Below are 12,724 nucleotides of genomic sequence, written 5' to 3' on the forward strand. Positions count from 1 at the left end.
TGAGAACACATTAAAATGCAAAAAACTGTTAGAAAAGAGGCGACAGTCGCACTTTTAATCCTACTGTTGAATGAAGGGTCGTTGAGTCTGCTGTTTACAGCCAAACTCTGCTCTGCCGTCACAGTTTGAAAAGCTGCTTATACAACGCTGACTTGATCTATAAACAAAAATAAAGATAAACCAAGAATAGCTGTGCTTGTTTAAAGAATACCAGCCCACACCTCCTCCCTACCTATGTGGCATGCAGAGAAAATGATTTTCTGTCAGGCAGACGTCCACACTGCGTGTTCAGCCATCCAGCTCCCTGATCAGGTTTTATGTCCGACTGATTTTAAAGCAAAACAAGAAGCAGACGACCCGAAGCTCCATTTTTTAGAGTTTCCACTTAATTTTTGTGTTTGATAAAACATCAAAACAGTTAGGGCGACCGTGGCTCAGGTGGTAGTGGGTCGTCTTCTGATCGAGAGGTTGGGGGTTCGATCCCAGTACCTGACTATGTGTCGAAGTGTCCTTGGGCAAGACACTGAACCCTAAGTTGCTCCCAGTGGTCGACTAGCGCCTTGCATGGCAGTCCTGTCCCACTGGTGTGTGAATGTGAGAGTGATTGGGTGAATGAGCTGATGTGTAAAGCGCTTTGAGACTGCTTCAGTGTGGTGATAAAGCGCTATATAAAATCAAGTCCATTTACCATTTTAGTCCATTTAAGGTTTGGTCCTTGACTTTGAAGGGATCATCCACTGTTTTCACAAGTTTGGCCTAAAATGTATCAATTGTTCCTATTAGAAGATCTGTGCTGAAAAGTATCTCTTAAATGGACCAATAATGCTTTTTTTTTTCATCTTTTAAAGATAAAGATGAAGCCAGAGGGCGTCCGCCTTGAATGGCACACAAAGTTGACAATGTCATCCAGGTGAACTACCTCTACGAAGCCCAATGTTTGCCAAAAACTACGGGTGTCCCGATTTGATATTGATATCAGATATCAATCCAATATCAGCAAAAATGAGCATCAGATTATATCAGTCTATCTTAAACCTCAGATTTAAGCACTCCAATAGATGAAATGTGTTTTTTTTAAAGGAGGGGGGGATTTGTCAAGTGTTTTTTCAGGGTCTTGCCCTTTTTTGATTTATTTATTTAACGCATTAGTAGAATATTCCTATGTTTAAGGTTAATGGTTTAAGGTCAGTTTTTCTCATACATCTTACTGACTATTATACTGATAAAGCCTTTTCTAATATTCCACACAACAAACTAGGTAATTAAAGTATGTATAATTACTATCGGCCAACATTCAAGGCAGCAAGATCAGTACGGAAAGTGAAAAAGTTGTATCAGAGCACACCTATCAAAAATACGAACCGTAAACACAACATTGTACTGCTAAATTTGAAGGACTTTTGTTTTTCGAGACACAACTTCAAGTAGTTCTAACTATGACCAAATGTGACTAGCTCTGAATTTACCTCTCAGGAGTCCCAGCACTCAAGAAAAACTGAAATCATTATTAGTCACACTGAATGCTTAAGTATAGCCGTTCTTTTCAGAGAACAGCATCGATTTTTCAAAATGAAGCCTCACAGTTATCACTGAAACTAACATGTCTGAAAAACTGTGAATGTCTATGGCAATCAGCCATCTGTGCCCAGTATAAAAGGAGCTGGGAATCTGCTCATCACAGCAGGGATTGCTTCTCCAAATTTGATCCCTAAATGTAATGACTGAACCATAAGTAATATATCAATGCCAATGGAAACTATTTCTATAATAACACTATCTTTGTTTTAGAAGTGCTTTTCCAAAAACTCAAACACACTTTACTTTGAAAGTACAGACATAAAATTAAAACAGTACCTGTAATAATGAAAGTTTAAAGAGCCATTGTAACATTTAAAGCAATTTTAGCAGTTAAAAGTAAATAATAATTTTGAGGCGTAATTTGAAAGAGTCCAGAGTGGTACAGTTTCAGACATTTTCAGGTAATGAATTCCAGAGGGAGGGGGCGGTTGCAGAGAAGGCTCTGTCCCCCCAGGTTTGGTTCATAGTGCAAGGTGGAGAGAGGAAGTTAGCATCTGAGGAGCGGAAATTGTGAGAAGAGGCGTGGAGGTGAAGGGGTTTAGTTAGATATGAGAGTGAGTGGTTGAGGAGGGCTTTGTAGAAAATCTTGAACTGGTTACGTTGCAGAACAGAAAGCCAGTGGGGTTTTTGGAGGACAGGGGTGATGTGGTCATGGGAGTGGGGAGGTAGTGCAGTTACTCTAGTGGTATCAGTCGTTGTGGTTGGAGGGGCCGATGGTGCACTATGGCAGCCTCGCTTATGGCAGCTGTGGCTACAATAGTAACTTACCACCACTAAGTGTGAAGTGAAAGAATAATGCCATGTAAAGCTCTTTGAGAAACCAAAATAAATGATATATAAATCCAATGCATTATTATTATTATTATTCAGTGAGCATGTAATGTCTAGACCAAGTTTCAGGAGCTTTTGCTTTGGGACAAGCAGAAATGACTGAGGAATGAGGCGTAGATTGGTTGTATTAATAAATGATTTATTGTGATGATGTGCTGTGGATCTGACTGTGATTCCAGGGAAAATGAGGAGAGAAGTAGCAGGTGAGGTCAGAGAGATCTGGGACTTGTAGGAGAAGATGTGGTGGGAGATGGAATATTCAGATGAAAGAGGAAGCTGGGGCTGAAATACAGCACATTTAAAACAGCCAGCGGTCCACTAAAGTGCTTTCTAGTAAAATAAACAGAGACAATAAAAACAATAAAAGCCAAATAAAATAAAAACAAACAATAAAAAGAAAACAATACCACAGAGAAATACAACACATAACACCAGAATAAAAGCAACTATACTATGCCAAAGGCTAAACTGAAGAGCAGAGTAAAAATAGCAACAAAAAAAAATAGGAAAAAGAAATGTGCTGGTTTGAGTGAAGGAGAAAATGCCTTCATTAACGTAAAACAGTAGGATATTAACTGTACTGTGAATAAAAAAAGGAGAATATCATCATCTTAAAATCCTATTCAGGTCAGCGGGACATGTCCAAATACACACCAAACACATGCACACACAGTGGGAGTGTGTGAGAATTTGCTACACAAAGTCCAAAATGATTCACGCCTCGACCTAGTTACACCATCCCTTGGTAGAGCTGGAAGTTTCTTTTTTTTTAAAGTCTGCTTCTCGCCTTGCATAACAACACATCCTCTTCCACACACTGGGCACATATTCAGTGGAACGCCTAAGGAATGTGGCAGTAATATTAGTTACTGCTCCCCATACCCTCATACAAGCACCAAAACTGAGTAGGACTGTCAGGGAGTTGCAGATATTCATAAATCAAACAGACGCTGACCTTTGCTTTAATTATGACTCATTAAACCATCAGTGGTGTCTGCACGGAGAGGCTGTAATGTGTCACGTCGGCTGAACAAGCCACGATCGGTCATCTCCAGCCTGTAAACAGCTCTGAAAGCTGAGCTAAATGTGTCATAGGTGGAGTTTGAGATTATTGCCGGGGGGGGCAAAAGAAAAAAATAGAATTCCATATATAGAGTGTCTCGAGATTCACGCCAACCACAATGTGTCTAACATATACAATAATGCAAAAATGATTAGTAACATAATTGATAATGCTGACTACAAAAATTTGCGTCGACGCGTTGTAACCCCTTAACGTCCACCGCCCTGAATACGGGTCAAAATGCATGTTCTGATACAGCTGCATATCACAAGTATCATATACAATTTGAAAGCATAGAATCTTTAGTTTTTTACAATATAAACCATTCTAAGACACAACCATCAAAGCAAACACAATTATTTTGTCAAACTTGGAAGAAAAATGGCGACAAGCCAGCACTCCAGTGGTGCCATGTCTTACTGAATCCACATATTCCATCAAAAGTGGACTCAAAATATTCCGACCACATTCAGTAATCCAATGAATTCCATCATTTTTAGGTTAATGTTGTAAATTCCTGATAAAATCAGGCCAGCAGCCGCTTTCTGCTTCATTTGTCCTGCAGTACCAAACATGAACTGCTGGGTGCAGTGTCACTTCAACATTTTCATTGTGAAGAAGAAATGCGCAACAGAAGAACCAAGACGCATGACTCCAGCCCCAAAAAATAACAAATTCATTCATCTATATTTTGTACAGTCACTGTGTTTTATGGCACTTCAAATATTTGTATAATGTACATTATATTAGGAATTGTATTTTTTTTAATTAATTTGGGAAAACTGTAATGAAAACTTTTGAACACTGGGGGCGGGAAATTCTCCCCCTGCCCCTGCAAACTCCGCGTATGACTGAAAGCTGCAATAAATGTGTTTGTGTGCGTTAAGGCTGCATGATTTTAGCTAAAAACCAAATCCTGATTCTTTATTTTAAAAACTCAATTTTTGATTTCCCGTTTTAAAAACAAAACACTGGATTAAATTATTTTAAATATTTTCTTTTAATTAAAAAAGTGAAAAAAAATCTGCTTTGGGAATAAAGTGTAACTGCAAAACTTGAACTTAGAATGTTGGGATTTTTAAAAAGAAAAACTTGCATTAGAAAAAAACTGATATTAAAGGCACACCGCAGACTTTTTGACCTAAAGAGTTGACCCATATGAGATATTTTAAATTAATACCTCAGGCCAATATACAGTGCTTGACAGTATCAATGCTCCGAGCGGGGCGGCCCTCTTGAAATACCGCCCATGTAAGTTTGGAGAGATGGACCGTCTTTGGCCAGGTCATGTGACTCCTGGTCATGGACGAGACAAGCAAAAAGTTTAAAACTGCTTTTGAGGAGGCTAAAAAGACACAGCCGAAACCCAGTCCCCTCCGCCGACCCGCCTTCCGCCCTGCGCCGGACACTGCCCCGCGCACGCCGGATTGCCTGTCCTCCGTCTGCCCCAATCACGGCCACCACACTGAACCCCGGCGAAGGGGGCTGATGATGGCGGTGAGGCCAGGGATTGGGGGGGAGTGCCACCGACACGGCAAGGAGGGTCGAGTGCGGGGCCTCCGGCGGCGCGAAGAGGAGGGCGGCGGCAGCTGTTCCGCCAGCCGCGGCGCGAGCCCAACCCCGTTTCGCACCCCAGATCGACCGAGAGCCAATCCTTATCTCAAAGTTACAGGTCAACTACTGTCTGCATACACAAGACAAGGGAGGCTGGACCCACTGACTGTTTGATGATGCACACAAAAGTTATACAGTGATGCTTTAAAGAACCTCACACAAAATTCAAACTATCACTTAAATGTGCTTGAAACCTGTTTTTTTTTTCAACAGTTGGTAAACCCTCGCCTCAATAAATAATCCTATTTTGATGTCACATCGATTAATCATGCAGCCCTAGTGTGTTTGACGTGCAGGGACGGACTCACTTGTGCACATGTCCTCTGGTTTGTCCATGTCTCCACGGTAATAACCGTTGCGACAGCCACACAGGGTGGCAGCCTCGATGGTGGAGCGGCTGTTGAGCGGACACTGCTGACAAACTCCTGCCCCCTGGGAAGACTTAAAGGTGCCCTGGGGGCAAGCTGTGGGACGAGGAGAGGGGGAGAAACATTAGAAATACAGGACTTGAACCTTTACTGAACCAACAGCGAGCACAAGGATTTCCTGTATTGAGACACAATCTCGTTTAAAATACATTAAGGGTTAAAAACAGAGACGCCTAAAAGCAAATTTCAAATCTGTAGTTCTTGGAGGGGAGGGGTCAAGATGCAACATATACATTGCAAGTCATGTACATTCTTCTGGTTAAAAAATAAATAAAGCAACAATTATGAACATCATTTTAAGATCAATAACAGATAGAATAAAACTTCCAATTGGAATTCAACTCAGTTATATCATATACAGCAAAAATAATTTGTGAATAAATCATTCATCCAACATACATACAACTCTTTAATTAGATTAACCATTATGGTTTTGTTTTTTCGGATTAGAGGTTGTTTTTTTCTTTTTTTAATGAATACATAATAACTGCATTAGCTTCAGATTATCCATATTTAAATTCCCAAGGCTGCTTTTCAACTTTTCTTCATCCGTAAAAATATACTTGCTGAGCAAACAATAAAAGCCTGTTAAAGCAAATGGATGATGTTTAACTATTTCCACTTCAGTTTGAACAGCATTGAATGAAAACAACATAGTCAAACTCTGTCTGAAATCCCAAATCAAGAATAAGATACAGTATACAGTGCACTCAGTTTGCTTTTTATCTTTTATTTTAATGTCTGAAAAAATATTTCAGAATGTTTTTCTTTTGCTATATTTAACATTGATCATTAAATAATCGGGAATATTAACAAATTAAAGACAGGGATCAAAAATAAGTGCACTTACTTCTAAGTGTGTGTGTGTGTGTGTGTGTGTGTGTGTGTGTGTGTGTGTGTGTGTGTGAATGTGTTTCAGGAGAAAAAAGTGGTTTTGCATTTTTAATAAAGGTCATGCATAATTAAGTACAACAAAGCTTAACCTTAGTCTGAACACGGTGTCATGGGCTGCCAGCATTGGCTGTTGCTTCTTTGAACAAAAAAAAAATTAATATTAATCGTACTCAGGAAGGCACATCTGTGCACGTTCTAACAAATAAAAAGAACAGATGTAGCTTTGATCTGTAGGTGAGAACTGCCATAGAAATGCATGGCAACCTTATAAAGTCACGTGTATTAAATTTAATGTATGCCTTTAGATCAACAACTTGAGGGAAAAAAATGGAATACTAAAAGGTTTTACAGTACAGTGTCATCCATCCATCCATGCATAGTGACAGAAGTATAAACATATTTCCAATCAACATCTAACAATTTCACTTCACTTCATTTTAATAGGGATGTGATGCATCCGGTACCAAAACATGCTCCGATACCACTGACCAATTACATTTCAATGTTGACATTAATGCTAACGCTAGGCTAATGCTAAGTGGGCGCTAATGCTAAGTTAATGTTATTGCTAGGTGAATGTTATTGCTACGTGAATGCTAATGCTAGGTTAGTGTTAATGCCATTGCTAGGCTAATTCTAACATTAGGCTAATGCTAGGTCAATGATATTGCTAGGCTAAAATGACTGCTATGTAGGGATGTAATGATTAATCGTAAGGCAGTTAAAAATCGATTCATAGGTATCACGGTTGATATCGATTTTCTGAAAATCCAAAAAAACCCAGTATCGTGAATCGAATCGTATCGGGAGTTGAGTAAATCGTTACATCCCTACTGCTATGTAATGTTAATGCTAGCTTTTCTTAATGCTAATGCTAGCTAATGCTAGCATTGTTAGTGAGAGTGAAAATAAAAGTGAAATGAAAGAACAAATTGTGTTTTATTTCATCAGTTATAGCTTCTGTATGTATTTGCATCACTCAATACTCATTTAGGCACTCGTTATCACATTACCGTACTTGTGGTGGGGAAAAAATAGTATCTTACAAACCTAATTATAATTAATATATAATATTAGACAGATTTTTAAATATGGCAAAAGAAAATACCTGACCCGGTTCTGTAACAGCGTTTGAGGTGATGAGCTGTTTGTTTTTTTTAATCAATTTTATTTTAGTAATCATTTTACAATGTTTTAATAGTCCCCCCTCCCCCTCCCCCCACTAATATATTTCCAAAGGACTAGAACTGATACATTTTGTGCATCTCTTCTGATGACAAGAGAAATTATAGAAGAAAGTAATTCTTCTTAGGAATAATACATCACAAATGCCGAACACCCAAAAGTAAAACATGGCACAAGTTACATCAGAGACCTTCACTTTATTCAACAACATCCTTGGTTTAACTTCACACGTTGGGTTTCATTAGTGGCTTCATGTGAGGACAAGCACATTGTTTAATAAGAGGAAAAAAAAACAGGGCAAAGAAAATGCCTGAATCTTCCTACGATACTAAAATAAAGCTAAAACAAACCAAACGATAAAATCAATAAATATATTTAAATGTCCAGGAGTTTGACATTATCCATGTTTATAATAAAAAATTATATATATATATATGTATATATTTGCAAAACATTTTCATTGACTTAAAAAATGAACAAAGAGTATGTCCACAAACCATCAGCAATGTGCTCAACACCTGACCACTATGAGTAATAACTGATGAAAAACTCAAATGTTGAGTATATACGTGTGTGCGTGTGTGTGTTTAGACCCCGGCCTTGTCAAGGTCATTTATTCAACAACCTCTCTCATACACCTGGGGCAGGTCACTATGGCAACAGGTCCAGCTTCCTCTCATTCATTTCCTTTTCTAAGGTTGCTTCTACTTGAACAATTCCTCCGCTGTGCGTCTGTGGTCACATATCTAGGGATTTTCAAAGATAAACCCCAACATACTGTATGTAAGTCAATGGTATCTGTGAGTGCAGCAGCAAAGTCACAGTAAATAAGTATATTAGGATACCAAACCCTTTTAAGGCAATTCTATTTGCATTTTTACCAAAATAAAATAGCCTGAACCAAATAACAATACATTTCCCCCACTATAGGAGAATGATGAGAGCACATGAGCCATCTGCATCTCTGTCTATTGTCTAGGGCTCGTGTCAAACTCAAGGCCCGGGGGGCCAATCCGGCCCTTTAGAGCATCCAATTCGGCCCGCAGGAGAAAGAAAAAATTACAGGGAGAACTTTAATTATTGTGTAAATTACCCACGAATCAAGTTGTAGATATGTCACATTCACCAATTCAATGAAACTCCACAAAAATGTTTAGGGCCTTGCATTTTTCCAGTCATTTTTAATTACAATAAAACAATTTTTTTTCACCAACAATTCCACAAAAAACTGGGAAGAAAACAAAGAAATATTTTAAGTGAACTGAGCTGATATTGAAAACTAGGGCACAATGATGTTAAAATTGTTCTTACTCCCGACGGGCACTGAATTTATTTTTTGAATTATCAATAATTATCATTAGCTACTAAATCTATTCAATGAAATTAGCATCGTTTCGTACCAACTAAAATCTGCAGGTGTAAAATAATTAGCTTCAAAGCATATTCTGCCAGTTATAATCTGTTTTAATGTTTAATAAAGGTTATGAATAAGATGCCACTATTTGACTCGGCTCAAACTCGTTCACGAGCAAATTTGTTATTAGTGCCTGTTGGTCCATCATTTTCTGCTTCTTTTAACATTCTGGTGAATGCCAATGTTATATCTCAGCAGGAGATCAATATTTCTACTCTTGCTCATAAACATAGTGTTTTATTGGACAAAAATATGGCCATGGAATTTCTGCTGCGTCTACATTTGAATTAAAAGAACAGAAATCGCATTAAAAAGTCATTAACAGGTAATTCCCAAGTCACCAAAAATTCAAATTACATTGAAACTGAGGGAGTAAAAAAAAAAAAAAATTAAAGAGCAAAAAAAGAGAATATTTGACTGTTTTCCTTCTTGCCCTTTGCCAGCTTCATAGAGTCCTGCAGTGACCATGCAGATGCAGATTGTCTAGAGTTGGCACACAGGCTCACAAATCAATTATTTAAATATTCAAGAGGTGCCTCGTGTGTGTGTATGTGTGTGTGTGTGTGTGTGTGGGATACAGAGCCATGGTGTCCACTTTACTTCACAGCGGGGCGACACTTTGGTGTATTGATTCACGCACACACCCTCAAAACCGTTGATGTCGTGCCAAATTTAATGCCAGATTTACACAATATGCTTTGTGTGCAAAATAAATATTATCTTTTGTGGAGATGCACACAAATACATACACACAGCTGACCATCTGCTCCATAACTGAGTCCAGCTTCTTGCCAACTTGTTATCAGCCGATTGTCAGGAACCACACATCGCAACGGGCCAGCTTGGCGCGGGACAGGCAAAATATGCTCCGTCCAACTTATACTTCAGCCACTTTTAAAGCTTAAATGTGTAGTAATAAGGCAAGTACACCATTACAGTAATAGTGTGTTAAGTTTGCAATTCAAAACTTAAAAACATTGCCATGAGAAGCAATACATTCCCAGTTAGTTGTTCTTTTTGATGAGTGTATGCTTGTTAATGTACTTGTACTAATGTCATTGTTAAGAAAATCAAGTAAAGTTCATAAAATCACCATCAGTGATACTATGTATTTTATACAGCACGTCTCAAGGTCCCCATTGATGCTCAACAATCAATAACACATTAGTGTGATTGATACAACGAAACAACATCTACTTGCATCACGACTTCTGCCAACCAGGATAATTAAAAGCATTTATTTTTATTTGAATAGATAAAGCCATTGTATAGGCCTCACAGATCAATAAGTCGAAGATCAATTGCTTGGACATGCATCTTCGACTTCAATTGATTTTGCAGTTTGAAAGTTTGTTTGTGTTCAAAATCGCATAATAACGCGCTACTGATACTAAGTCTAACGTTAAAATGAGTATGCAGTATGTTTACATTAGATAGTATGGAAAGATTGAATATGTGATTAATACCCGCATGTAAACTATATGGGGACATTTTTAAGGATGCGCAATGGGCACAAAACCGCCCCATGATGCATTGCGAGCGAACATAAAAACACCCTGGGACCGGCTTCAAGCTAAAAGTCAAACATCCCCTTTTCAAAACAAAAACATCTCTTCTTGTCTTTGACTCATTTTTGAATCCTTTTATGAGAAAAGTGTTGTGGAGAAATATGCAAATTACATTAGACCACAGCTCTTTTTTAACTGTAGGAAACTCTGTAATAGTTGGGAATTAATATAAATGCTGCATCAAAAACACCAAGTTAATGAATGTATATACATGTGTAGATTGTGGCAATTCTGTGTGATGTCAAAATGTATTTAAAGGCTTTTCTCTTGTTGATGTTACAATTTGTATTTTTGTAATGATGATTTAATATGGGGTAGGCGGCGGCGCCAATAAGCTTTCTTGCATCGGCCTACTCCTTTTGAGCTTTTGTTACTGTTTAATGATGTATCTTGTGTTGTAAAAAAAAAAATATGAATGTAAATTGCTCAAAAAAACTAAACTAAACTAAATAGGGCTCTTGTTTTAAAGTCAACCAGAAGTCTTGTCAGTAGCACAATGACGGGTCTCCAAAAATCTCCAAAATGTCGGCATGAAATGTGATTCCGTGAGTTTTATGTATCAAATGAGCACATGTTGATATTCTACTTGGTCACTTTCTCACTTAAAATGTTTTCAGAACTTTCAAAGGTGGAGAATCAACAGAAATTTTTAGCCTCAGTGTGATTCAGGTTTTTGTGGTTGTAGGTTTGAAATGCATCTTGGGAAACTTGGAAGTATACTTCAGTGGGAACAGTCATCATCCTAATCCTCCTAACCATGCTTATAGTATAAAGTAGACAGTAGCGATGGGCGATATTGACTAAAACAATTATCCCGATAATTTCTGGTATTATCACGATGACAATAAAAATCACGATAAATAAAAACTATGAATAATAAATAAATAAATCACAACTTAGTGTAAATATGTTCCTTACAAACACAAATAAATCTTAATACATCAACACTAGACACATTTAAATAGGCTACAATATCTGCTGACTCAAAGAGTTTATGCGCTGATATTATTTGTGCATATGGATCACTATTATTGTTGTTGTATGAAATGTATTTCTTTTCTCACTGCTGATGAATCTTGTTCATTTCATATTTGATATTGAGTTATATTAAGTTATGATTGATAAATATCTCTCCGATTTCCTATAATTAAACCAGATCAAGCTTTTGATTTAATCATTCAGTATATTTAGGTGTAATAATCTCAATAATTACATTAGTCTAATGGGACCAGCTTTGTCTTGTGAACACGTGAAATATAAAAAGAAATTGCGTTTCACAAGGTGTGGACGAATGAATAGTGACATTAGTATTAATGCTAATATTTATTTCACACAACGTGTGACATGTTTAGCTTTTATTCTTCCATACAAGTGTTAAATCTGACCATAAACAAATCAGTGTCTCTCTGTGGTTTTATGACAGTAGGACATGTTCTTTTAATCTTTTTACTTGGTCTATTCCTTATATGGAGTGGTTAGCATTAGCTATTAGCCCAGTCTGTGTGTCGGTGTGTTAGCTTAGCATAGTTAGCTTTAGTTGAGTTACAAGTTCATAATCGTTGCTACAGGTTCATCTCTGTCCCCGTGTTTGTGGAACTTTGGGTGGATCTGATGGAGGAACTTGAATCGGTTCCCTTTGTTGGATGGTTATCTGGTTTTAACCAAGTAGCGGTCCATGATGTATCGCAGCACGGCAGCTTCAGGTAGCTTTAGGTAGCCGAGACAAGCACCTCACACACACAGATGGCAGTGCACACCGTGGAGGCTCCGCAGCAGAGCTTCCGTAAACAACGTTCCACTCCAGAGAATAATAAGTAAATAACAGGATCAGTTTTGTCCCGTGGAACAAGGTTTTCGGTGGCATTCTTGGCTAAATTGAGGGACAAATGGCCTGTGGCCCTCGCTATTTTCAGACATGGGAATTTATCGTTTATATCGTGGGATGACATATTGTTACCAGTTGAGAATGTTTTTGACAATAAATCATAAATGATAACATATCGCACATTCCCAGTAGACAATATATACTCATTGAATTTGTAGTCTGTAGTAAGGAATGTACCATTTCGAACACAGCCAAAATCTTATTGACATTGTCCAAAAAGTTTTGCACATTGCATTGTGGGATGTCAACAAACGGGTTTCCGAT

General features: G+C 37.9%; 1 protein-coding gene across 1 annotated transcript in view; it reads right to left on the reverse strand.

Annotated features, from left to right (window-relative positions):
- The window catches only part of LOC114461555 (ephrin type-B receptor 1-like), a 110,103-nt gene that overhangs the window by 41,907 nt on the left and 55,472 nt on the right, over window positions 1–12,724 (reverse strand). The window contains exon 6 of the mRNA XM_028443725.1: window positions 5,395–5,550. Within this exon, the coding sequence (XP_028299526.1) occupies window positions 5,395–5,550 (156 nt within the window). The remainder of the gene's footprint in view (window positions 1–5,394; window positions 5,551–12,724) is intronic.

This window comes from Gouania willdenowi, chromosome 4 (assembly GCF_900634775.1).
Source record: "Gouania willdenowi chromosome 4, fGouWil2.1, whole genome shotgun sequence".
Classification (NCBI taxonomy): domain Eukaryota; kingdom Metazoa; phylum Chordata; class Actinopteri; order Blenniiformes; family Gobiesocidae; genus Gouania; species Gouania willdenowi.